General features: G+C 47.1%; 4 protein-coding genes across 5 annotated transcripts; 1 reads left to right on the top strand and 3 right to left on the bottom strand.

Annotated features, from left to right (window-relative positions):
• Positions 1-4,322: 4,322 nt before the first annotated feature.
• LOC125550199 (5-methyltetrahydropteroyltriglutamate--homocysteine methyltransferase 1) lies at positions 4,323-10,112 on the top strand. Its single transcript, XM_048713141.1, has 14 exons — positions 4,323-4,455; positions 5,676-6,029; positions 6,129-6,216; positions 6,678-6,805; positions 6,889-7,080; positions 7,183-7,385; positions 7,734-7,897; positions 8,014-8,094; positions 8,179-8,345; positions 8,483-8,588; positions 8,771-9,021; positions 9,125-9,197; positions 9,286-9,414; positions 9,505-10,112. Exons 2-14 carry the CDS (start codon positions 5,680-5,682, stop codon positions 9,871-9,873), a joined length of 2,301 nt encoding a protein of 766 aa, XP_048569098.1. The 5' UTR covers positions 4,323-4,455; positions 5,676-5,679; the 3' UTR covers positions 9,874-10,112.
• On the bottom strand, positions 10,009-11,116 carry LOC125550200. Its single transcript, XM_048713142.1, has 2 exons — positions 10,921-11,116; positions 10,009-10,826 (listed from the first exon to the last, which is right to left on the bottom strand). Exons 1-2 carry the CDS (start codon positions 11,036-11,038, stop codon positions 10,222-10,224), a joined length of 723 nt encoding a protein of 240 aa, XP_048569099.1. The 5' UTR covers positions 11,039-11,116; the 3' UTR covers positions 10,009-10,221.
• A 3,582-nt stretch (positions 11,117-14,698) lies between these two features.
• LOC125553374 (pollen-specific leucine-rich repeat extensin-like protein 1) lies at positions 14,699-16,098 on the bottom strand. The gene is made up of 2 exons (XM_048717165.1): positions 15,897-16,098; positions 14,699-15,813 (listed from the first exon to the last, which is right to left on the bottom strand). Exons 1-2 carry the CDS (start codon positions 15,991-15,993, stop codon positions 14,948-14,950), a joined length of 963 nt encoding a protein of 320 aa, XP_048573122.1. The 5' UTR covers positions 15,994-16,098; the 3' UTR covers positions 14,699-14,947.
• Positions 16,099-16,868: 770 nt separating this feature from the next.
• Positions 16,869-19,650, bottom strand: LOC125550198 (protein PHOTOSYSTEM I ASSEMBLY 2, chloroplastic). Of its 2 annotated transcripts, none has more exons than XM_048713139.1 (3): positions 19,380-19,650; positions 17,330-17,600; positions 16,869-17,239 (listed from the first exon to the last, which is right to left on the bottom strand). In XM_048713139.1, the coding sequence occupies exons 1-3, from the start codon at positions 19,500-19,502 to the stop codon at positions 17,181-17,183; spliced, it is 453 nt and encodes a 150-aa protein (XP_048569096.1). In that variant the 5' UTR covers positions 19,503-19,650; the 3' UTR covers positions 16,869-17,180. The 2 variants fall into 2 exon arrangements, with proteins under 2 accessions (XP_048569096.1, XP_048569097.1); XM_048713140.1 differs by having other exon boundaries at positions 17,330-17,591; positions 19,380-19,648.
• Positions 19,651-25,639: the final 5,989 nt, after the last annotated feature.

Below are 25,639 nucleotides of genomic sequence, written 5' to 3'. Positions count from 1 at the left end.
GCCGGCCATCCAATCGTGGACACAAGATGTCCGGGCTATTTGAAACGGACCGCGGCTCAAACACGGACGAAATTGAAGCGAATAATTAAATGAAGTTTGATATATATTAAAACCAAAAGGATGAAATTAAACAAGTTTAACCTAAATTTAAACTAATCTTAACTAAAACTAAGATGAGGTCTCTTCTCCTAGGGGTGGTTTCTGAGGCCATAGACACCCCCGTCGCCCACACCTTGTCGTTGATATGAGGTGCATGAGCGAGGTCTCCTCCTTGTCACGCGGGATCAACACGTAGCCGTGGATATCCCACACAATAGTGTGTTTTAGAATTTCAATCCGGGTGCTCATCCAGGGCAGGATCCTCCTGCGGGGCCGACAATGCATAATAACAATGATCCTTCTCCTCCTCACACATCCGCGCCTTCTCTTATGAGACCGACGCCAAGCCCGTCCGTAGCGGCGATCAGAGGTGTGGTAGGTTGAGAAGTTTCTGAAGAAGAAATCAGCCCGGTGGGCCGAAGATGGGGCCAATACCGTTAAACCGGACACAGTTGCAGCTGCTGGTGAAGTACTATTTTTTCCTTTCTTTATTTCTTTGTGGGAAAAAAAAAGGTGACATGGGAGGAGGAGCTGGCCACTCGTTTCCTTAACATTAACAGAAAGCCGGCCGCTGTCTCGCTGATGCTTGTGCCGATCACATCACCAGTCAACTATCTTCGCCCAGTAAAGGTCCAAACAGTATGAATGGCGGTAGTGATCTTTGCAAGCACGGGACTACTTGGCCTGAATGTGATTGCAACCGCAGACGGCAGCGGGCACGCGTATCTCGTCCACCAACCCCCGGAGGTAGGAGCACCTACCATGCCCACCTTTCCTGCTCAGACGGTGGGCCCCACAGCCTGCAAGTGGGGGCACCTACCAACCACCCTCTTCCTTCCAATGCATTTTGCATAGTACTCCCTCCGTTCCTAAATATAGGTCTTTCTAGAGATTTTAATAAATGGCTACATATGGATCAAAATGAGTGAATTTATCCTTTAAAATATGTCTACACACATGCGTATGTGTGTACTCCATTTGAAATCTCTAAAAAAACTTATATTTAGAAACGGAGAGAGTAGAAAAGATTCATGCTGAACGAGGAGACTCTTCCTTTTCTGCATCTGCATGGGTGTGTGCGGGTGTGTGTTTTCGAGCGAGTGTGATGGAAACCAAACCGAGCCACCAAACCGGACGAAAAGTATGTAGATAGCTCAACGCCGCTGTCATCGTCATGGTTGGTGAGTGAGCCACACACAAGGAGCTTTTTTTTAGAGGGAGAAGAGGCATGGACACAAGGAGTTGCTCCACTTGGCTCAGCGGGCCTGGGGGTGGTGTCGGAACTGCTGAGCGGACGACAAAAGTATGCACGACAGATGAACGATGCGGGATCAAAACGTCTGCTGGGCTCTGCTACATGCATGGACGGACAGATATCTGTTGTCGTGCATGAATCGTGCCAACATTATCGTGTGTGTAGCACTGCTCAGGTCGTTAATTAAGTTCAACTTCAAATTTACAGAAATTTTGCAAAAAAAAAGTAAACTCTTTCATTGAAGGTTTTATTTTTATTTTTAGGCTAGTTGAATAGTTTTGATTAAGGTTTTATTAGTTTGCCGATTTACCCTCTTTTGCAATGAGTTTCGCTACAGCACCTGCTGCTCTAGCTGGGGGCGCACGCACACCTCGGTTGCTGTCCGGTTGCCACTTGGAATGTCCTTGTCCTCCAATCAGGATTCCACATGCAGGGATTCCATCACCATGGAAATCGCTACTTTAATCCACCCACCACACCACCATTCCGCACTCCTGCCCGGATGCAATCTACTACTCCTATTTAGAACAGTTTTGCTAGAACTCATCTAGATGAGATATAATTTGGTCTCATTCATCTTTTATAGCCATTGAATGTGATGCTATAAGATGCTATAAGATGCGTGTGTGCTGACGTAGATGTTATATGTTCTTGTTTTCCAAGTGAATGAGACCAAATTATATCTCATCTAGATGAGTTCTAGGTACTCCCTATTTAGAATTGTTGCACGGATGATTTCATTCGCACTCGACTTCAACTTTGTTCACCACCGCTCGGGCACAAATGCTCCCGCAAGGGAACAGTAGAACTCTGCTTCGGAAAAAGAGAAAAAAGCAGTTTGTACCTATTGTAACTTTGAATACTAGTTTTGTTAGGCGTGCTGTACGTGTCGGCCGGCTTATCTTTTCAAAAAAAAAAGAAGAAAGAAATGGCCCGTCGCAAACTGTCCGGTCCATGACGCTCACATTCAGTGGCGGATCTATAATTTGACCAATGTGGGGGTAACTTTACAAAGAGTAGTAGCTTTTATTGTCAAAACACATTACAGATGGTTAATAAAATATTAAATTTACATGTGAATGCACTAGCAAAAAAAAGTTCAGCAGATTGTTTGCGGGGCCATGCCCCCCCCCCCCCCCCCCCCCCCCCCCCCCCCCCCCCCCCCCCCCCCCCCCCCCCCCCCCCCGCCCTAGATCTGCCGCTGCTCACCGTCCCTCATTGCAGCACAAGCCTTGTTGCAGCTGCACTCTGAAGCGGTCGCGACTCATTGCGACACGGCCTTTGTTTCTGAGATTGGGAGGCGCGCTCTGAAGCGGTCATGACTCATTGCGACACGGCCTTTGTTTCTGAGATTGGGAGGCGCGCTTTGAAGCGGTCCCGCCTCGCCTAGTTTGCACCATCGGTGTTTGCTGCAAGGGTGGTTTTTCGGTGGAGCTCGCAATGTGGTGGCTGTAATGATTTGCAGCCATGGTGTCCGGTGGTAGCACGCAACCGTGAACTTGCATCATCGATGTAATCCGAGAAAAGAGGGAACGTGGCAAGAAGAACGAACGGAACGACTAGACGAGAGCTCTTGCATGGAGATAACGTACGGTGGTGCGCCCCACGGGGGGACACACGTCACTCTGGGGACGCAATAGACGTGCGACGAACGATCCGTCGGTTGAGTCCTGCTAGCTCTTTCCCTTCTTAAAGGGAAAACTTTGAATTGTTGCGTTGTATTGTTTGAAGTTTTTTTTATGAAAGTCTAAGCCAGTGTCAAACAAGGCAAAAGATACCAAATATCGTGAGGAGGACGGCGGTATCCCCAGCACACCAGAGTTCAAGTCCTAAACTTGACATTGATGCTCGCACTTTTCTGGATTTGTTTTAGGTCTTCCGGCGATGTGCGTTCAGTGAGAGAAGATGTTCCTCGACTACGATGACGTATACATGTGGCGACTTCGTTAATCTCAAGATGATGTGTCGGCTTAGTCTATCGTAGGTGCTGATATGGGTAGGGTGTGAGTGCGTGCGTGCGTTCATAGTGGTGAATGTACGCTCGTGTACATGCCGATTGTACTGTGTTAAAAAAAATACCAAAAATTGTTTGTGTACATGCTAGATAGTAAATATCCACTTGACCTGTGACGAAAGTATGTTTGTGAAGATTGTTGTGTTTGCGTATGTTGCACATGTGACCAAAGCTTGCTTCATTTCCTGGCAGAAATGAGGACGTGGCAAACTAGTGGCACTGCCACTGACGCTGGCTTAGGAATCTCCTTACATGCATGCCCACCAAATGTGGCGAATATTCCAGTTAGCAGCTCGCACGCATCTCCGTTCGATTCACGTCGTGCAACGGACCTTCACGTGTTGCAGCGGTGCTTCAGGTGTGCTCTCGACGTATTTTTTTTCTTTCTCAAACTGGAGCAGAGCAAGCTGCTAAAGTTAGGAGGTTTTGACGGCAATGTGACCAATAGGAATCTCGATGTGACAGAGATCGCTTCATAGGGTGTCTGAAAATCCGATTTCGTTAGTCGATTCATCAGGGGATGACGCGGCAATGACATCATCGATGGAGGGAAGTTAGAGGTTTACGGGTTCGGTGCCGCACGAGAGAGGAGGGGGGTCGCCGGCGGCAGAGATCGTGTCGGGGTTTAGAGGGGTGGTCGGGGCGGAGCAGCGCGACGGAGGGGCGGCGGCGAAGGCATGCATGTCGAAGATGAAAAATGAGAAACAAGCTAGAGCCTGAGGCCGTCGGATCTGAATATCGCGCGGCCCAAAAAATCGACCGACGACAGACATGCGTCCCTAGAAAAAATAAAATACTAAAAGTTTTGATGGATGGAGAGTGCCTTTGCTAGTAGTAACAACTTTGAATCACTCAACAACAACACGTTAGTACACTAACAGAGATTAGTTGAGAGGGATCTCACCACTCTCACCAGATCCCAACGTATGCACCGTACCAACCCCCCGCCCTCCCCGTTTGCTTACACATTATAAATAAACCCCCCCCAAACCCCCCAATTCCCCGTGCCCACCGCCATCCTCCTCCTCCCCCCCTATCGTCTTCCTCCCCATCTCCGGCGCCGCTCCGCGACTCCTCCGCTCCAAGGGTAAGCCGCCTCGCCGCCGCCCCCCCTCCCCTCCCCTCCCCTCCCGCATGCGTCCGACCCAATGCTTGCGCGCGCGCGCAAGCGCGGCGCGAAATCCCCCGCGCAGTCCGCCTGACGCCGCCGCGCCGTAGTGTAAGCTCGTCGCGTCCCCGATGTCTCCCCGCCCCGCCAGCGGCATCGGGCGTTTGGTTTTCTGATGAGGTTCGGGCTTAAACCCGAACTGAATTTTGGCTGGCCGCGGCCGTCCCGGCCACCCGGATCCGCCACCTGCATGGCGGTGGCCGCTCGGTGTCCAGATCCGAGCCTCTCGGCCGCGCCCTCGGTGGATCTGAGGTCGATGCGGTGGTTAGGTTCCTCGCATCAGATCTGCTGTGCCTCCTAGTTACGATCTGAGATTGCATTGGCTGTGTACTGTATCTGTAGAGCGACTGCCAGGGAGTGACTGCTGGTTTTATGTGCTGATTCTTATTATCATTTCTAATGATCAGTTTGTTTCCTCGGCCGTTCTAACCCGTCGGCCAATTTAATTTGCCTCCAGTTCTGTCCAATTATGCATATCTGTAGTACCAGGACATTTTCTGATCAGCGTTGTTACTATTTTATTTTACATATAAATCCTGTGTTTAACTTGAACTCTGCATGTCCTCCTCGTCCTAAGACGTTTTGATCCCAGACATCCGTTCCCCTGAATGTTATGTTGTTTGTAGTAGTATATGATGATGCCTTCATGCCTGAGAGGGACCCTGCTTTCTTTCCGGCCGATTTTAGCTGCCCTGTACCCACACCATGGGAGTTTGTTGGATCCTAAATGGAGGCCTTTAGTGCGTGTAGCCTGCCTTCATGGCGTGGCTAAACATTCCGAGTGTTATAAAGAAACATCCTGGCTTAGCCAAAGGTATTTCTTAAGCTTATTAATTCTTACTGAAGGAGCCCATGCCACAGTAATTAAAAAATTTGTCTACATGAAAAGGACGAAGAAGATCAAGTACTGATTTGGTTTGGAGGAATATGCTGTGATAATTTCGGATCCCTTGGCTATTAGCTCACAGATATATATTTTGCTGTATGTGCAAATTAATTGATTTTTATTTTTATTTTGGATCCCTTGCCTGTTAGGTTGCAGATATATATACTTTGCTATATGTGCAAAGTATTTTGGAAAGTCCCTTACCAACCAATGTTCCTGCAGATTAATTGATTTTGATTTTTGTATGGTGTAGAAAGATGGCATCCCACATTGTTGGATACCCTCGCATGGGCCCCAAGAGGGAGCTCAAGTTTGCCTTGGAGTCTTTCTGGGATGGGAAGAGCAGCGCTGAGGATTTGGAGAAGGTTGCCGCCGACCTCAGGGCCAGCATCTGGAAGCAGATGTCAGAGGCTGGGATTAAGTACATTCCCAGCAACACCTTCTCATACTATGACCAGGTGCTTGACACAACGGCCATGCTTGGTGCCGTCCCGGACCGCTACTCATGGACTGGCGGAGAGATTGGCCACAGCACCTACTTCTCAATGGCCAGGGGCAATGCCACTGTCCCTGCTATGGAGATGACCAAGTGGTTTGACACCAACTAGTAAGTCAATCTGCATCTCTTTAATGGTGATCAGAGGTGAAATTTTTTGAGGGCATTGGTCATGCAATTTTGCTTACTGGCTTTGTTACTCTTTTGCAGCCACTTCATTGTGCCTGAATTGAGCCCAGCAACCAAGTTCTCATATGCTTCACACAAGGCTGTCTCTGAATACAAGGAGGCAAAGGCGGTATGTTCCTTCACCCACAGCATTGTCTCAGCCTCCTTTTCACAGTAGTTTCCTTGCACATGATTTGGTAGTAAAAAATATCTTCTGACCTGTACTACTATTTTGTGCTAGCTATCTAAATCTGATCCCACAGTGCTAGTTTTTATGTCTTGCTTTGCTAGTTACATGTTCTTTGGTTAAAGTAGAGCCTTTAGCCACATCTGGATGAGACCCCATATCTTAGCAATCCCATACTGCAAAACGCTGACTAGTTGATTTTGTAACCTATACCTCAAGTTGAAATTTATAGTTCTGGAACAAGCATGTTTTTTTTTTCTGTCGTCCACAGAATAATGCATTACCATTTGCATACCTAACTGAATATAGAAATTCATTTCAAGGACCTGAATATAGAAATTCATTTGCCATGCTATTTGTCTTCGCAAAATGATGCCTGCATGCTTACATGTTCTTCCATGCAGCTCGGTGTTGACACTGTTCCAGTGCTTGTTGGACCAGTCTCATACTTGCTGCTCTCCAAGGCAGCGAAGGGTGTGGAGAAATCATTCTCTCTTCTTTCACTTCTTGATAGCATTCTTCCCATCTACAAGTAAGCATCGGCTGACACAACCAACTCCTTTTCTTTTAACTTGAATCTTCAGTTGATGATGTCATTTGTTATATAAATTGCAGGGAAGTTGTGGCTGAGCTGAAGGCAGCTGGTGCTTCATGGATTCAGTTTGATGAGCCCACCCTTGTTAAGGACCTTGCTGTTCACGAATTGGCCGCGTTCTCTTCAGCATATGCTGAACTCGAATCGGCACTCTCTGGATTGAATGTGCTTATTGAGACATACTTTGCCGATGTTCCTGCTGAATCTTACAAGTACGTTTCTCCAGTGCTAATCAATTCTACTCAGCCGTTTTGTGTGTTTCAAGTTGTTCTATTAAAACAGCAAAACAGTAACTAATTCTTTTGTAACCACAGGACCCTCACATCATTGAGTGGCGTGACTGCCTATGGTTTTGATCTTGTTCGTGGAACTAAGACACTTGAACTTATCAAGAGCGCTGGTATCCCATCTGGGAAGTACTTATTTGCTGGTGTTGTAGATGGAAGGAACATCTGGGCTGATGATCTCGCTGCATCTCTCAGCACTCTTCAGTCTCTTGAGGCTGTTGTTGGCAAGGGTAAGCAGTAAACAATATATTTATTATTTACTATCTCCAGGTCACAGTTTAGGACGTTTTCGACATTTACAGTTCTTTAGGTGAAACTTTGACCGTCAGTTCCTATGAAAATATGTTGCCTCAAATAAAACCAAGTATTGATTATAAACATATATCTCATGATATTATAGTACTGTATTAATGTGTCGCAGATGTTGGTATTTGTTCTATACTGATAGTTGTGATCAAACCTTAAAATGTTCCATTAGCACATATTCTAAAACGACCTACAGTGTGACTCAGAGGTGGTATCTGTTACCCATTGCCATTGCTTTATGTATTAAAACAATTGTGAATACTTTCGTGCAGACAAGCTTGTGGTGTCCACCTCCTGCTCTCTGATGCACACTGCTGTTGATCTTGTGAACGAGACTAAGCTTGACAGTGAGATCAAGTCATGGCTCGCATTTGCTGCCCAAAAGGTGGTTGAGGTGAATGCACTTGGCAAGGCTTTGGCTGGTCTCAAGGATGAGGTATGCCATTCTTCCTTTTCTCTCTCTCATTATAGCCTGATGCTTCCTTGCACCACTTTAATTGCAACTCCTAACTACCTTTACTGACATTTATTGTTGAATATTGTCAAATACAGGCCTACTTTGCCGCCAATGCCGCTGCTCAGGCCTCAAGGAGGTCGTCACCCAGAGTGAACAACGAGGAGGTTCAGAAGGCTGTAAGTTCACTGAAGTTTGGTCATATACACACACATTAAGAGTTCGCACATGCCAATTATTAACAGGAAGTGCATTTCTTACAGGCGGCTGCTTTGAAGGGCTCTGACCACCGCCGTGCTACCCCTGTTTCTGCTAGACTGGACGCTCAGCAGAAGAAGCTCAACCTTCCTATCCTCCCAACTACAACAATCGGTTCATTCCCTCAGACAATGGACCTCAGGAGGGTCCGCCGTGAGTACAAGGCGAAGAAGTGAGTGCCTCTAGATGGACTCTTTCATGTGATATTTCCTGTGATTTTAATTGAAAATTTGTGTCACTGCAGGATCTCTGAGTAGACCTTTCTTGTAATATTTCCTGCATTTTTATTGAATATTTGTGTCACTGCAGGATCTCTGAGGAGGAGTATGTCAGTGCTATCAAGGAAGAAATTAGCAAGGTTGTCAAGATCCAAGAGGAGCTTGACATCGATGTGCTCGTCCATGGAGAGCCTGAGGTGAGCAATGCTAATTAATATTGTTTGTTGCAGACTCATTTGCAAGATGTTTGGACGTTTTGAAATGAAGCTATATCTGTTTATGGATCTTTGAAATAGGATTTTGCTTAAGCATATCGTATTTATTCTCTGGTAACTTAGTGTATGTGCATTTTTTTGACCGATTTCTATGTGCATTTCAGAGAAATGACATGGTTGAGTACTTTGGCGAGCAATTATCTGGTTTTGCATTTACTGCCAATGGATGGGTGCAATCCTATGGATCACGTTGCGTGAAGCCACCGATCATCTATGGTGATGTCAGCCGCCCCAACCCCATGACAGTCTTCTGGTCCAAGATGGCTCAGGACATGACCCCTCGCCCAATGAAGGGAATGCTGACTGGCCCTGTCACAATCCTCAACTGGTCTTTTGTCAGGAACGACCAGCCAAGGTTGATACCGCTCCCTAGCTTCTTACATCTGTTTTGATTTCACGGCCTTCACGTAGATGTGTTTTAACTCCTACTAATTGGTACGCCACTTCTTGTTATACAGGTTTGAGACATGCTACCAGATTGCTCTTGCCATTAAGAAGGAGGTTGAGGATCTTGAAGCTGGTGGTATTCAGGTTTGTACATAAGCTTTAGCTGTCTTGTCACCATATCATTACTATGTCTGCGTGGCATGTGTAACAAATACGCTTCGGTCGTCTACAGGTGATCCAGATTGACGAGGCTGCTCTAAGAGAGGGTCTGCCACTTCGCAAGTCGGAGCATGCTTTCTACTTGGACTGGGCTGTCCACTCATTCAGAATCACCAACTGCGGTGTGCAAGACACCACTCAGGTAATCTACTTGGAATGCCATGAAGGTATTCAGAAAATCTTTGTTACCATCATCATCCATCCCTTACGAGACTTTTTGTTTCCTGGGCAGATTCACACTCACATGTGCTACTCCAACTTCAACGATATCATCCACTCCATCATCAACATGGACGCCGACGTCATCACCATTGAGAACTCCCGCTCCGACGAGAAGCTCCTGTCGGTCTTCCGTGAGGGCGTGACCTACGGAGCCGGCATTGGCCCAGGCGTCTACGACATCCACTCCCCCAGGATCCCCTCCACGGAGGAGATTGCCGACCGCGTCAACAAGATGCTCGCGGTGCTCGACACCAACATCCTGTGGGTGAACCCTGACTGCGGCCTCAAGACCCGCAAGTACACGGAGGTGAAGCCCGCCCTGACCAACATGGTTGCCGCGGCCAAGCTCATCCGCACCCAGCTCGCCAGCACAAAGTGAGGAGCCACGGAAGCGAGCAGCCTGATACTACTGCCTATTGTTTTGTGGGGACAGAGCGCCAAATGATCCACATTTGTTTCGAATAATCCGATTCTTTATCGTACCGCCGGTGTTTCGCTAGGCTAGTCTTGCTACGGTAAACTGCTATGTGTTGACATGTTGTATCTATGTTTGGTGGCTGTGCGGTCTTGAGCTTGTGTCTCGTTGCGGTTATAAAGGGAGTTGAAAATTGTTGTGCATCTCTCAGTTCCTCCTTGATTTCCACAAGTTGTCTGCTTATTTGTGAATCTGTTCTCAGATGACAGTTAGGCAGGCAGGGTACAGAAATTGTAGTCTTTTACACATGATTCAGAGTAGCAGCGTTGCGTACAGTGCACCAACCCCTACCACCGCAAGGACGATAACAATGAAGCCAACAGCATGCAGAGGTGTGAGCTTCTCCCACCACCTCTTGTCATCATCACCACCATCGGTTCTTGGTGCATCTGGTGTGGCAATCTCCTCCTCCTCCTGTATCTGAATCCTGGTCTCCTTAGGCACCATATTATTCTTCTCTTCAGCCTTGTTCTTCTCTGCGCCCTCTTGTGCGCTCCAGAAGCTGCCATTGCTGCTGCTGCCCGACGAGCCATCGCCTTTCCGCTCTCCGTGAGGCGGGGGCAGAGCGCCTCCAGGCTGCTGCTCCTTCTGCGTGGCCATGGACGACGGTGGTGGCGGCGGTGGCGGACCTGGGGGTGGTGATAGTGGTGATCCCTTGGGCAGGATGACGTAGAGCACGGCCTGGTCCTTGTCCATCACGGCCCTGATGCCGCCGGCACGGACGCTCCTAGGCACCGGGAACGACTTGAGAAACTTCGCCCATCGCGCGCCGCGGCCGTCGCCGACGGGGCGCTCGCCGGCCACCTTGAGCTTCCGGCTGGTGTTGTAGAGCACCTTGAGCTCCTCCTTCATGAACCCTGCGACCAAGGCAAGACAGACATCTTCAGAAGACACGCAAGTCACGGGCCCACAACGCAGCAGCAGTGAAGGAAGACGCGGTGAGACGCGCACCTGAGACGTCGACGACGAGGGTGTCGGCGTCGGCCGCGCGCGCCCACTCGCACCGGGGCTCGACGGCCGTGTACACGCGGTGGCGCGGCGCCGGCGCCGAGGCGGCGGCGGCCTGCATGGCCAAACTGTTGATGATAGACGTACAGGGACGCTACTGCTCTCGGATCTTTCAGCGACAAGGATTGGTTAGGGGTGCATTATATGGAAGATGACACGATATAACTATGCGGCCGTGATGGTTGTCGCTAGGCAACTCCTTCCTTTGCTTGCGCTGCTCTCGGATGTTTTGCTTTGGTCGCAAGGTGCAACGCATATGCACTCATTCGATGCAGGGAGAGCAAGGATGCAGGTAAATTTGTTAATAGAAGCGCACCAGTCAGCCAGGTTGTTACCACGCAGCAGAGTTGATAAATTTATTGATAGCGTAGATAAAAGAAGGTGCTGTAAGAAGTTTCAGAGTCATGCACACATTGAAGATTAAAGAGATTATAAGATAGTTGAGAGAAACAATTTATTACGTCACAACATTCACACATTTCAGTAGCAACTTCACTCACTTTTCACCCCGCAAAAAAAAAAACTTTACTCACTTTCCTGAGACAAGTGATGTTTTCGATAAAGAAAATACAAACGAACCCAAAAGCATGCATGTTTCATTTTCACCTTCATCCATGGACATCTTTATTTACGAAGAAATGTAGTTATATATATTCTAGATTAAACCAAATTCTCACAATCATTCTCGGCCGGTCCGCACCGATAAGCACACCCACACATTGATTAAACACTGTTACAAACTACTCTAATCTTGTCAATATAAAGAATGAGGGCATGTTTCGGACTACTCCGCTACCTAAAATACAACTCCGCTATAGGAAACACAAGTCAAACGGGTAGCTCCATGAGATACCACTCGGAAGAAACTATAATATGGGGTACAACTTCCTGTTTTTTGTGAAGCTCTTCAGGGGGTGCTTCGAAAACTCTAGAAGCTGGAGTTGGGGAAAATTACCCACCACCGACACCAGTACGTGAATACCCCTTCGTTTCTCCCCACGTCATCCAATCAAATAGATCTTTTTCATCAAATTTCCCATTTTTTGAAGTTGAAGCTTGCTGGAAGCCAAACATGATAAAGTCCTTTTTGGTGGAGCTGCAACTCATGTATGAAACTGCTTCGAAGAGGATTTGGTGGCATGAAGATGATTTTGACGGTGCGGAGCAGTCCCAAACATGCCCTGAGTGTCCTTCCGTCAAGTCCACAAGTGTAGATTATCCATGGTGGCGGCGGTCCTACGACATAGGGTGCATTGATGTGCTGTTTTGGAGTGGTTGCTCCTGTGTTGACCAGCCAACAGTGGCTCGATGGCTGGTAGTGCTCCAGTACACTAGGATCAAAGATGCCGGGGAAGCAACCCCGGGATGATCCCGCTGACTTTTTTTCTCCGCCGGCTTTGGGTGTTGGTCCGTAGCAGCGACATGATGTTGTGGATCAACATGGCAATGCGGCAACGATCACGCTTGGGGGTGGTTGGGGACAACCATGGCATAATGTGGTGTTGTGGTGGTCTGCTGGCCATGGCGGTGGATATTGGCAGTGGTGAGTTGCATGTGACACATTCCTATCGTGCCTAGGATGGATGGCCTGACATGATGATGCAATGGCATAGGGTTTGGTGAATTCCAAGTCCCAAGTGAAAGCCAAGCACTAATCCTGGTCGATGCAGGCGACAACAACGTCCTAGGCTGTCGTTACCCTCTTTGGATGCCTCGTCAAGGAACCCCTTCACCTCCCTCAGCATTTGGATCTTGAGCTTTCCGGGTGGAAACCCGAGTTTCACCTTTGGTCGGAGGCGACAACATTTCCATCGCCCCCCCCATGGCGGCGTCACCTTGGAGGTTCGGTTTTATCTGACATCGGTGGCTTGTATCATCATGTAGTTTCATCTTGGCTAGGCATGTGCGTGGCCTTGGGGCCGATGTGGAGTCGGAGCGACAGTCCAGAGAGCGCCTCGGTGTTGTTGATGTCGGGTTTGATTGCGTGCATGGTAGATTCGTTGGCTCGTGTGGTGCATGTCCTCGGGGCCAACTTTTGTTTCTTAGGTTTGTATGCCAAAGCGGCGGCTCCAAATCGTGTGGTAGGATGTCAACTCTGCCAGCTTCGGTGGTAGAGTTGTTGACTGGTTTGGGGCGGTCATCTTCTCTTTTGGAACCTCCGAACAAGGGGAGGTTTCTTCTCAGTTGTTTCCCTTATGGAAGGTTCCATGACATCCCAACATATTTTCCACCAAAATATTTTTTCCCAAATAATGCCCCAAATTTCCTAATTCTGGAGGTCCTTAGACAAAGCGGGCAAGCAATCGCGATAAAATTCAGAAAATCCTAGCTCTATGGTGCAAAAACAATAAGTAAAACTTGATACACATTGCACTCATCAATCTCCCACAACCAATCCTTATCCCCTTCGAGTGCCTACTCGGGCTAACGAGGCACAGGCAGGGGCATAGCCAGTGAGGGGCGAGCTAGGGCCATGGCAAACTTGTTCCTGAAAACAATCATATATTGCTAGTTCAAAGTGCTCTAAATTTGTATGTTCAGCCTCCCTCAACATTTTTTCTCTTTCATTGCCCCCCCCCCCCCCTTGTAAGATTCCTGGCTCTGTCCCTGGGCACGGGACCCTGCTGTCCCTAGGCACTCATCTACTGCCTCCCTCCGTTCGTAAATATAACTCTTTTAAGATATTCCGCTAAGGGACTACATACGGATGTATATAGACATATTTTAGAGCATAGATTCACTCATTTTGCTCCGTATATAGTCCCTTATTGAAATCTCTAAAAATACTTATGTTTAGGAACGAAGAGAATAGGTGATATGGTCGGGTGACTGCAAAGTACCCTCCTTCCACTAGGCACCCTTACTCACCGACATGGTCATGTCCAGGCCTTTCATCCTAGAATACTCGATCTGAACCCCAAATGAGCTTTCCATTGTTAGTTATGGAGAAGAAAGCAGCAACATGTAGAAAATGATGGAGGAAAGCACATGAACATAAGAAAGAATGGAGGAACCTCTGTCCCAAAGAGCTGAAATGCTCGCCTTGCTCCTCTAACTTCTGTCCCAAATCTGCCGAATTGAACCACCACTCACCACAGTCAGGCATGGAATCAACGAGAGCAACGGCGAGACCCTGGCCCCCTTCCCGCACATGTAGGTTTCTTGGCGATGCGAATTCCTCCCTTTTTACATTAGTGTGAATCCCATTCTAATTGATGGGGATTATGATTATCATCAAAGGTTTGTGAAAATAACAGGATTGCCTATTTGTTAGTCGCCTGGATTTCTTTTTTCATGCACGTCACTTTTTTCTTCACTACTTGTTGCTAGTTTTTGCTCTACAGATGCAAACTTACACAAGCATTTTCAATGTTAAGTCTAATGTGCACCTACTTTCTCAGTAAAAGCTAATCAAGTACGCAAATGTTCTCCCATACACGCTAGTGTTATTGAACGTACTCTCTTCATTTTTATTTACTTTGCATATTAGCTTTGCATCGAGCCAAACTTTGTAAAGTATGGTCAAGTTTATGCAAAAGATTGTTGACATTTGCATTACCGAATTAATACCATTAGAACCATCATTCAATATACTTTGATACCACATATATTTGTTATTCTGAAAGTTTAAATTTGCAGTCTGCATGCGCAAAGAGTTATCAAGTCATACACATACATGCTTGTAGAACAAATTAACCTCGACGCGATCAAGAACTTATACTAGAAAGTTAAAGGCTTGTGCATAACATTTTATTTCATCAAGTTTGATCAACCAACCATGTCTCTGTAATCTGTAACAAACCACGATACACACACATATATACTTGCATTTTTTTCGCGGGAATATATACTTCCATTTTTCTTCAGAGCCTCCATTCGCGACCACCTTCCCACACGTATGAACTTTCACTCACTCTCACGCTTCAGATACTTCGCACCACCTGGCACCTGCTGCCCGATCGATCACAGTTCACATCTCGTCGCCGTAGCTCCCCGCTCCGGCATCCCCGCCGCCGGAGGCAGCGGCGCTGAGGTTGCGCCACACGTACACCGTGATCCCGACGAGCACCAGCGCCGCCACGGCCACGTTCAGCAGCAGCCCGCGGTTGGCGGGCGCGGCCCTCCTCCGCCGCGCCATGTCCATCATCCTCTCCGTCTCCTTGTCCGCCTCCGCCATCTTCCTGTCCTCCTCCATCTTCCCTCTCGCCTCCCTCTCCATCCTCCGCTTCTCCTCCTCCTCGGCCGCCATGGCCTCCTCTTGCGGCTTCTTGGCCTCCTCCCTCACCCACTCCCCCGTCGGCTTCGGGAAGGCGGGCAGCTCGGGCCTCGCGGTGGCAGCGGCTCCGTTGTGCCTCTTCGGGGACTCCGGCTCCGGCACGGGTGGCGCGGGCCTTACCGGCGCGGGAATGTCCGCTGGCTTCCGGGCCAGCGAGGGCCTGCGGTCAGCGAAGGGATTCTGGGAAGGGACGACGGGGGGCGGCGCCGTGGCGGCCGGCCTGGCGGGCTCGGGGAGCGCCGGCGGCGGCTTCTGGGACGGCGCCGCGTAGGGCCTCCTGGGCTCGGGCTTGGGGGTCGCCGGCGCGGGCGCCGGCATCGGCATCACCGGGGGCACCGGCGCGGCCTGCTGCTGCGGGGGCGAAGGGTGCTTCTTGGGGAGCGTGATGGTGAGCGCCTCGTTCTCGAACTTGGCGCGGATGCCGTCGACGTTGCAGTCGGAGGGGAGCTGCAGGTCCTTCTGGAAGCGGCTCCACCTGCCGCCCTCCACCGGCCGCTCGCCGCGCGTGCGCAGGTGGCCGTGGTTGTCCACCAGCACCCTGATCTCCTCCCTCTTGAACCCTGCAGCAGCCAAGAACCCATCACCCATCACACACCCGCCATTGTTTGCTCGACTAACCATACGATGTGAGTTGCATGCATGCCTGGGACGATGATCTTGACGAAGCTGGCGTCGGCGGAGTGGCTCCACTCGACGACGGGGGTGTACTCCTCGTAGGTGCGGTTGATGGCCCGGTCCATGGCTGCTGCCGGCACCTCCTTCTCGACCTCCCAAACAACAAACCCGATGAACGAACGGATGCTTGCGGTGATGGTGGTGGTGGTGGTGGTGGAGAGTGATGCCGGTCGCCTTTTGCCGTGGAGATGCATATATAGTCAGGAGCCATGAGAGGAAGAGGAGGAGGGGAAGAATAGATTCTTGGAAGAAGGATCGGACATGGCTTGGCTTGGCGGACAAGTGATGTTTTTCTCCATCGACTGGTGTTTCTCCCGGCGTCGGCGACGGCGACGCAAACCCCCAGCAAAGTGAAGTATTATTCCTTGCTTGGTTTTCGGCCGGGGTGTGGGGGGAAGAAAATCCATGTCCATGTGGATTTGCAGCAGAGGTTGGCCCAAGCCTCAAGGGAAGTATATTGGGTGGGGTTTTGCTCTTTTTCTTTCTTGATTGATTGATGAGTCATGAGTGTATAATAGGGTAGGTATTATTTAGGACCATGCGCGCGATTCGATCCGCTATTCGAACTTTTCAAATTTTGATATGCCTGTCTTTGAATCGGCGAATTCGCGGATTTTTCAAATGTCTGCTTGCATATGAGTGGTTTCTCTGTTATTCAGGTGATCTTTGGGTTCTTGAGATTCTAGCTTGTCAATTTGGTCGGGTTCTTGAGGTTGATTCTAATTTGTGAATCTCGTCGAATTGCGATCATTCATCCTAGACAATGGCAATGTACCCATATTTGCACAAAGTTTTTGCTTGATGCTACAGCTTAGCAAGTAGGTGATGTGTGTCTGCTGCTCTTGTTTCACTGTTGCATAAAGCGCTTTATCTGATTCAGCAAAAAAAAAAGAGACAGCATATGCATCAACGAGCACGCATGTCAAACAGTTGGGATCAGTGAAGTGTCACAACTGAAACAATTTTTGATACAAAAGCAAAACAATGTCGCACGACTCTACCACAAGTAGACTCAAGGTACAATACCCGACTCAGCATCAAACTTTAGTACAGTGAAATTGTTCGCAGTATGCTCTGAATATCTTTGCTTGTCAGAAACCCCGACCATCGTTCAACTATGAATCGTCAGTAAAAATGCATACAGATTACTGCTGAGATGATGGTTCCCAGCCGATGATGGACGCACACCAAGAGGATGCTACTCCACACTTGAATTTCATTGTCTTGTTTGTGAAAAACATCAACAAACAATTCAGGTGTGCCCGCGACCTCCGCACGTGGAGCACATAATGCTTCCAGTTCCTCCACAGCCTACAGCAATCGCGCAACAAACCATGTATCATCCATATAGCGGCACACAGGTCACTGCAGAAATCAGAGATGGATGTCAAGCTTGTTTACCTAGGCATCTGACTTTTACGATGATTCCTTGGCTCTCCATTATAGAGTCGACGTACAAGCCTGAACCAGCGCAGGTTGCGCACAGCACAGCACCTTTAGTTTCGCAGCGCACGCATGGGGGGTTCTTCCCAACCTCCTTCTTTTCCAAATCTAGACCAGCTGGTTTCCCAATATTCTCCTCTGGAACAGCTTTGTCGTAGCAGAACAGTGCTTCCAGGCTACTCTTGCTTCTTTGCAGGTCATTAATTGCACTTGCCCTGATCTGCATTGGCTACAAAATTTGTAAATATCTTAACATGAACTGCTACTATCAAATGGATGTCACTTAGCTAGTCAGGCCGCATCACACAACAGAACAGGGACAAATGAAGAGGAAAATCAACACACTAGCTAGTCAGGCCACATCACAAAACAGAACAGATACGAATGAAGTAGAGGAAAATCAACACACTTAGCTAGTGAGGCCACGTCATGCAACAGAACCAAGACGAGTGAAGTAAGAGGAATGCAACTATCAAATGAACTGCTACTATCAAATGGATGTCACTTAGCTAGTCAGGTCATATCATGCAACAGAACAGAGACGAATGAAGTAAGTGGGAAATCAACACACTTAGCTAGTCAGGCCACATCATGCAACAGGACCGAGACGAATGAAGTAAGAGGAAAATCAACCCCCATATGGAAGTAAGAGGCTGAGAGCTATTAATCCAACTTCCTGGCTCCAGTAAGTAGATTGTTAATAGACTGATGCTGGAATGGAGGACACTCACTATGAATATTTAACCAACAGAGCTGGGTGGAATTATCTAGAAAAGGATGCTGTTGTTGTTGCTCTCCCAGTGTTTTCAATGCTCACTATTACAGGTAACAAGGTCTGGGTAGGGAGAAGACAAGAAGTTAAGCAGTATTCGGTACCGTACAGGACGACAAAATGGGTACAGATTAGTCTGGCATAATAACAACACATTGACTTCCAAACCGCGGATAATATATTAGATCCTTTAAAGAGAAGGTTGCATCCTATATATACTTACGCACCAACAACTAATGTTGGTTGCCACTGAATGATACTTACATCCTGGATACACTTGTTTGTCTATAAGAGAAACTTCCGTAAACAGGAAATTGGCTAGGTGGAAATGGGCCATGCTCACAAGGCATTCTAGTTTTTGCCTCACACCCAAAAGCAGACGTGATTCCATTTTCACCTGTATAATTCCAGATCTATCTCTGTTACTAACTCACCCACATTGTCCTGTTTTCAATGCTACAACCTACTTATCACTCTGACCAGAATAGCCCTGATATTTCATAGTGTTGCATATGTGCATAAGATTCTATCATTAAAGGGAACAGACGCTTGCTCCTGCTTTCGTCAATATGATTTGACAACGCTCGACCAATTGACAAACAAACATAGTTATTTGAATAAGCACCAGACACATAGCTCATGCTCATAACTTGGTATCAAAACAGCTTCGATTGATTCTCGTTCTATCCTGTCCACACACATACAAAGATCATTTCGTAGGGGCGCAAACTGCATAGGCACCAATTTTTCTTGGCAACCAGGGCCAGCACGTAAGGCAGCAGTTCTTTCTTGGCATTTTAACCATTCCGGAAAGTGCAGCGCATATGATGGAATGCACTAACTCCTAGCCTATTCGAATTCGACCATGGTCACTGTAAAAGCTTACTCGTGCAGTCGTGCTCACTTCTGTAACTTGGCCTCATTATCACAGGCTACAAATTCAGAATCGCCCCCTTCCTTAGAGTATACTCCTACTAGCTAAGTGCTAAACCTATGGAACATACAAGCCCTGCCTACCTTCCTCACCCTCCTTTCCACTAAGAAATCAGTGAAAAATTAGGGAGCAGAAGCTCAACAGAATGCACCAAATCGTCAGAATTCCAGCCACCTCCACAAGCAGCTGCCTCCCGAAGCAGCAACCGGGAGGGGAGCTTGGGGCCTACACGCTTAACGTCCCCCGCAACCCACAAGATAGGGGAGGAGGGAAGCACCGAGGGTATGGAGAGGGCGCCGCACCTTGGCGGAGACCGCGCGGGACGCGGGCCGGGCCGAAGGGAGCAGCCGTCGCAGGGGCCCTCCGCCGCGGTGGAGAGGCGCTGTCGTCGAGGGCGGCGGGCGGAGCCTGGCTGAGACCTCCATCGGCAGGCACGCGCTCCGGTTGGTGGGAAATTTTCACCCTCGCCTCGCCTCCGTCGCCGTCGCCAGCGGGGGGTGGGGGAGAAGAAGAGGAGGCGGAGCTCCTCGGATTGTTCGTCGGCTTCCCCAGATTTCCAAAGCCGAGCTTCGGTTTCGTCGCCCGGACACAAACCTGACCAAATGGGCCGGACTGGCACCGCCCGGCCCGGCCCGACCCGGCTAGGCACACTAACTACCCGGGCCGGCACGTGTGCTGGCCTCCCTGGCCCAGTCACGGCACTACAATTAAATGGGCCGGCCTATCGGCACATTTAGCCATCAACCCACATATTATTCGGTCTATTGGCTTATAAAAAAATGAGTCGTGCCATGCCGGCGTGTGCCAAGCCTCCGGACACAGGCACGGCCCTAGGCGCCACGTGCCGTGCATGACCCTATTAACCATGTGCCGTGCCATAACTATTGGTTATACCTCTATCAATATCCCTCACAATTAGTTTTTAGACCGATGCAATTATGAAATTTTGGAGCAACACATCCTTAGCCAGAGACGATGCTTCTTCCTGGCATGCCATTGCTTCAAGCGTGACAACATTAGTGACCCCTTGAACAACTAGGGAAGAGCTACCGAGATATAAACCTGCATCATCACGGCAAACTGCTGCGGTCGACCCTCTCAGTCCCGACCTTGATATGTTAGCATCGACATGTATTTTTGCAAAACTCTACAGCGGTGCCCTTGGTCTTGCTACTACCGCCCTTGCTTTAGTTGGTGCTTTCACAACTTTCTATGCAGTTATACCGAGCTCTGATATGAACCTCTTTATGTATTCATGAGTAGCCGCAGGACCATGATAGACCTCCTCATGTATCATTGTTCTCCTTGCCCACAACGCCACCGATAGCTTGACAAACGCCTGATGTGATAGCGTGTCACATCATCGAGAATTGCCAATGTTTGGCGCTTGGTTCCATACTTTTGCAAAGGTGCTCTTCCACTTCACCACCCACAAGAGCCCATATGCACTGTGACGCCCCCGATTTGACCGTACACTAATCATGCACGCAAATGTGTACGATCAAGATCAAGGACTCACGGGAAGATATCACAACACAACTCTACAAATAAAATAAGTCATACAAGCATCATATTACAAGCCAGGGGCCTCGAGGGCTCGAATACAAGAGCTCGATCATAGACGAGTCAGCGGAAGCAACAAAATCTGAGTACAGACATAAGTTAAACAAGTTTGCCTTAAGAAGGCTAGCACAAGTTGGTATCAGAGCCGACTGCCTGTAGGAATCCCCTTTCCACACTCCTTGGCCGAAGTCGAGTCTAGACTTTACAAAACTTTTACTAACATGGCTGTGTGGCCCACGGGCCCACGTCGCCATTGGGTGATACTAGGATCTTTTATTTCTCGTCTATACTCTGGGACTCTAATCTCTCTTCTACTCGGGTTAAATGGTTTTGCTAACTCCAACTCTAGGTTCTCGTAAATACTTTCTCCCGGAGAGCCCCTTCATTCCAGATGATGGCCTACTTCACCAGATGATTCCGAAGATACTCTTCGATATTCTCTCGAGACTTTGTGCCCACCACTCTTGCTATTCCCGACCACTGATAAATCCTTATGGATAACTACTTACACTGGCCACTCATACAATCATTCCCAGTCGATCTTGTTATTACAAGGTACTCCGAGAATCCTTTGAGCTTACTGCCTTGCTGTTCTTTGTCACCTGAATACCCCTACGGATAATTCTCGCACTTATCAAGTATCCGCTCATTTCCCGTTGTTCATGTGTTTCGCCAAAGACTTCAAAATATCATTCGATCTTCCGAAAATCCCGAGCAGCCTATTGCTCTTGAAATTCTTGCTTGCTTGCATTATGGTTAATCCCATAAGTATAGTAATCTTATTGGCAGCCTTTGTCACTATCATTTTGGGTACATTGATTCAATATGTTGCGAATGCTCGCAATCCTCCATCAGATCCTAGAGTTCATCCTTTCGTCTCATACATTGTCTTAAACATGAGCTGGATCTCGACCAATCAAATTTTTGTTGATTTTGCCCCTAAGTATATTGAACTTATCCATCCTTGATCGGAGCGTCTGCTTCTGATCCTTCGCTTTGAAAATCATAATTCCTTTGTATTTGAGCTATGAGTTAGTCAGATGTTTCTATAATCTGATATCCTTGCATTCTTCTTCCTCTAGTTGAGTACCGATGCTCACATCAGATCCCTTGTGGACCACCAGATCCTTTGTTGCATTTTATCCGACAGCGTCCTTCATATTCAATAAGCCTGTGAGCTTTTCCTCGGATACATAATGCCTTTGGTAAATTGTATCCTCTGCTTTCTCAAGCATGCTCTACTATTGAGCTTGTGTTATTATTCTTGAAATTTGTGGTATATACTCCTAAGATGCCCCGATGGGTTGAACCTATGCCTTCCCCAAATGGTATGAACCCGAAAGTTTTCGCGAGTCATACTCTTTTGTTGTTTCCCCAGATAAAATTTCTACACTACAGCCTCATCAAATGCGAGAAGTAAAATGAAAGGTTATGCATTGAAGAAGTGGGAGTCGACCTTGAGCCTTTGCGTTCGTGCCCATGGACCCGATGTGGAACTTTTCATCGAAGCTTCTTGTAAATGATAATAATCCCCTTGTTATAAGTTCGTCCTGTATCTATGTTTGGTCCTTTGCAATCATGGTTCCGACCATATTTTCTCCTTAATACCATTTCTCGGACAAGTTGAAGTACTTGTCTTGTGCAGATCATTGCACCTGTCCAACCTTTACTTTGATCTACTGTCGAGTATTACACTATGATATCTTGATAATGTCATGGGACTACATAACTTCTTATGGGTTCTTCATTAACTATTATTTTTCACCGATTCCAATTTTTCTGGGTTTTGGGTTGTCGTCAACCGAGAACACCGATATGTGAACCGATTCCGCATTCCGGTTCGATAACCCTAATTAATTTTCGTTGCTTATGAGTTTAATAATCCTTAAAGTCATTCCTAGCCTGATCGGCTATACCATTATTGGGCTAATTTTTAACTGTGCTACCTGGTCTTCAAGGGATCCGCAGCTCCACACAAGGCGCTTGCTTGGTTCCATAGTTGTGTGAAGTATTGTGTGAGCTTCTACGAATACTATTACTGTCTTGGGTAAACGATAAACTAAAAATGCTAGTAAAAAGGATTTAAATATGTCTACTAAATAACTAAATAAAGTAAAAAAACAAGAGCTTAAAATGTAAATGGTGTTTCCTGCAATGATAATGTGAAGTTGAAACGAAGCAACACCAGACACAGCTATGTCACTTTATGCGGACTCAAATAAAATGTCACTTTGTGTGAGACAGCATATTTTTAGGAGAGAATTCCTTAGTTGGTCCTTTCTTAAATTTTGATTCCTTTTTTGGCCTAAAAAACATCCTTTTTTCTTTTTTGACACTCAAACTTTATTTTGTTCCCTATGTGCCATTTCCGTTAGTTTTGACAAGTAACGGTGTTAAGTTTGACCTAGAAAGACCGTTTTACCCCTTGTGTAGAATGTGACCTGACTATTTACATGCAAACGCAGAGGTAATGTGATATTTTTTGTTCGCCCAAAAAAAGTGATATATTTTGTTGTAGTTCAATAATTAAAAAATAGTACTATATATATAAAAAATAGTACTCGTTGTAGAAAAAAGAATAGTTACTACCCATGTGTACACGATTAAATCATCGTTACATCGTCACGGCAACTCGTGGGCGGCTCTGGCCGTGGCGATGTACTGCCTGAGCGTGCCGACGAGCATGAGCATGGCGAAGATCTGGTGGCTGTACTGGTCGATGTAACTTGTAAGTCGAACTGTTCGAAGTGACGTTTTTATTTCTCTTTCGGGTCAGAAAAAAAAGAACAATGTGCATGAGACATGCACGAAAACACGTGTGCAATCAGATCACAGGGATCTCCTAGCTGTATTCGATTCTGTATACATTACGTGTCCATGCAGGATTTTAATTGCTCTCTGTCCAGTATGCCGTCCCTATACTAACTGCTAAAACTCCAAAGCCTTCACAAACATCGCGGAGCCCGAGCGCTGTGACGTAGAACCCAGCACCGCTGGTGTACACGAGCTCATGGCAGCAGCGTACACGAGCCCATGGCTGCCTCCAGCAACACAGGAGCGGCGCTACCTCTCTTTCCATTTTTGTTGACAAACTATTGTCAAGGGCAAAATTGTCTTTGCACGTGCCAGTTAACACTACTGGATGGAAAAATGTATGAAAGTGTCAAATAGGGAACAAAATTTAAGCCAAGGTCCAAATAAGGAAGATTTTGTTTTCTAGGCCAAATAGGGAACCATATTTGAAGAAAGGGCCAAATAAGGAATTCTCTCTATTTTTAGGGTAAAGCTAAATTTTATGAATCATATTCCACACGAAGTGGGACACAGATTGGATCATGGAGATCAATCAACCGCATATGCTGCCATGATTAAGAGAACTTGAAATTTTAGGTAAACCTATCTGCATCAATATTTGATGCACGACCTTCATAAATGAAGTTACAGTTGAACAACGTTGCCCTTTAGTTGATCTCACGAATGATGCAACCATAACTACTGGTTATACCGCTATTAATATCCCTCACAATTTGTTTTTAGTCTGATGCAATTATGAAATTTTGGAGCAGCACATCCTTAGCTAGAGACAATGTTTCTTCCTGGCATGCCATTTTCTTCAAGAGTGACAACATCAGTGACCCCTTGAACAACTAGGGAAGATATACCGAGGTATAAACATGCATCATCATGACAAACTGTTGCGCCCGGTCCTCTTGGTCCCGAGCTTGCTATGCTAGCATCGACATGTATTTTTGTAAAGCCCTGCAGCGGTGCCCTGGGTCTTGCTACAATCGCCCTTTGCTTTAGTTGGTGCTTAGACAGCTTTCTACGTAGTTATATCAAGCTCCGATATGAACCTCTTTTATGAATTCATGAGTAGCTGCAGGACTGTGAACATGTGATCATACTGCCCACAACGTCACCGATAGCTTGACAAACGCATCATGTGATAGCGTGTCCCATCATCGAGAATAACCACTATTTTGGCGCTTGGTTCCATAGTTTTGCAAAGGTGCTATGCCAGTTCACCATCCACAAGATCCCATACACACCTTGTCATTGTGTATTCAAGCAACACATGTCTCTAGGAATCCGCAGCTCCACACCCGGCGCAGGCTCTAGTCGTTTACATTTTTTTGTGCGCCCTAATGTTCTCGGTTGGTATCGAATGCTTAGCTAATCTCCACAGGAACATGCGTATTTTACCTGGAATTGGTTTGTTTCATAACAATTTCCATGATGATGAATATCCATGGATGCTTGAAGATCCACATGAACATCTAACCAAGCTTCGCGTCTCATCATTTTCGTTGCAATCATCATCTTGTATGCCGACCCGACCGTGAAGCAGCCGCTTTTTCAAAGCTCCACACCCAACTATCTTCACCTCCCTCGTGCAAAGAGGAATGCTAAGAATGGCCAGGACATCAATATGCAGGAAGACTTTAGTGAGCCGCTCAGGATCCCATCTAGTCGATGTGTTATGATGAACTAGACGACACCCTGCGCGTTGCTGCGGAAATATATGCTAAAAAATAGCAATATCATAAAATAATATTTCTTCAAATATATGTTCAAATAACAAAACATTCTTGAGGAAACCTATGTTTAGGCAAAACTTGAAGCACAAATATTGATATTTCTTAAAATCATGGTTAGTAGTAAAACATTTTACCACATGACAATACAAAAAGTAAACTGCCATAGATAATTAGATATCACAATCCATTACATTTTGTATTAAATATATGGATAAACAGTCCTTCGTCGGAAAAGAAGTGGTATCAACAAATGGTCATACTGTACATAGATCAAAATGTGGCTGCACACAAAACAGAAACTACGATTAATTTAACGCATCCTAGTAACACAAAGAAGTGTTCTAATGTTAGAGCAATAAAGTAGTCAACATGTATGGGAAAAGCACGATTTGTTTTTCATATGAGCACGCACACTAAAATCTTGTATGGAAATTATTCTTGTCGTCCCTCTCATCGTTCCT

Source organism: Triticum urartu, chromosome 4 (assembly GCF_003073215.2).
Source record: "Triticum urartu cultivar G1812 chromosome 4, Tu2.1, whole genome shotgun sequence".
NCBI classification, from domain to species: Eukaryota; Viridiplantae; Streptophyta; class Magnoliopsida; order Poales; family Poaceae; genus Triticum; species Triticum urartu.
Note: the sequence above shows the minus strand (reverse complement) of the source record. Positions and strands in the feature narration are given on the sequence as shown.

What these genes read in the sequence shown, in the direction of transcription:
- LOC125550199 (XM_048713141.1), top strand. Translation starts at nt 5,680, where the DNA reads ATGGCATCCCACATTGTTGGATACCCTCGCATGGGCCCCAAGAGGGAG. An exon ending in TGGCTGGTCTCAAGGATGAG is followed by an intron (nt 7,898 to 8,013) that starts GTATGCCATTCT and finishes TGTCAAATACAG; the next exon opens with GCCTACTTTGCCGCCAATGC. An exon ending in GTGTGCAAGACACCACTCAG is followed by an intron (nt 9,415 to 9,504) that starts GTAATCTACTTG and finishes TTTCCTGGGCAG; the next exon opens with ATTCACACTCACATGTGCTA.
- LOC125550200 (XM_048713142.1), bottom strand. Translation starts at nt 11,038, where the DNA reads ATGCAGGCCGCCGCCGCCTCGGCGCCGGCGCCGCGCCACCGCGTGTAC. An exon ending in CCTCGTCGTCGACGTCTCAG is followed by an intron (nt 10,827 to 10,920) that starts GTGCGCGTCTCA and finishes CCTTGGTCGCAG; the next exon opens with GGTTCATGAAGGAGGAGCTC.
- LOC125553374 (XM_048717165.1), bottom strand. Translation starts at nt 15,993, where the DNA reads ATGGACCGGGCCATCAACCGCACCTACGAGGAGTACACCCCCGTCGTC. An exon ending in CGTCAAGATCATCGTCCCAG is followed by an intron (nt 15,814 to 15,896) that starts GCATGCATGCAA and finishes TGGCTGCTGCAG; the next exon opens with GGTTCAAGAGGGAGGAGATC.
- LOC125550198 (XM_048713139.1), bottom strand. Translation starts at nt 19,502, where the DNA reads ATGGAGGTCTCAGCCAGGCTCCGCCCGCCGCCCTCGACGACAGCGCCT. An exon ending in CCCGCGCGGTCTCCGCCAAG is followed by an intron (nt 17,601 to 19,379) that starts GTGCGGCGCCCT and finishes CAAATTTTGTAG; the next exon opens with CCAATGCAGATCAGGGCAAG. An exon ending in CGTAAAAGTCAGATGCCTAG is followed by an intron (nt 17,240 to 17,329) that starts GTAAACAAGCTT and finishes CGATTGCTGTAG; the next exon opens with GCTGTGGAGGAACTGGAAGC.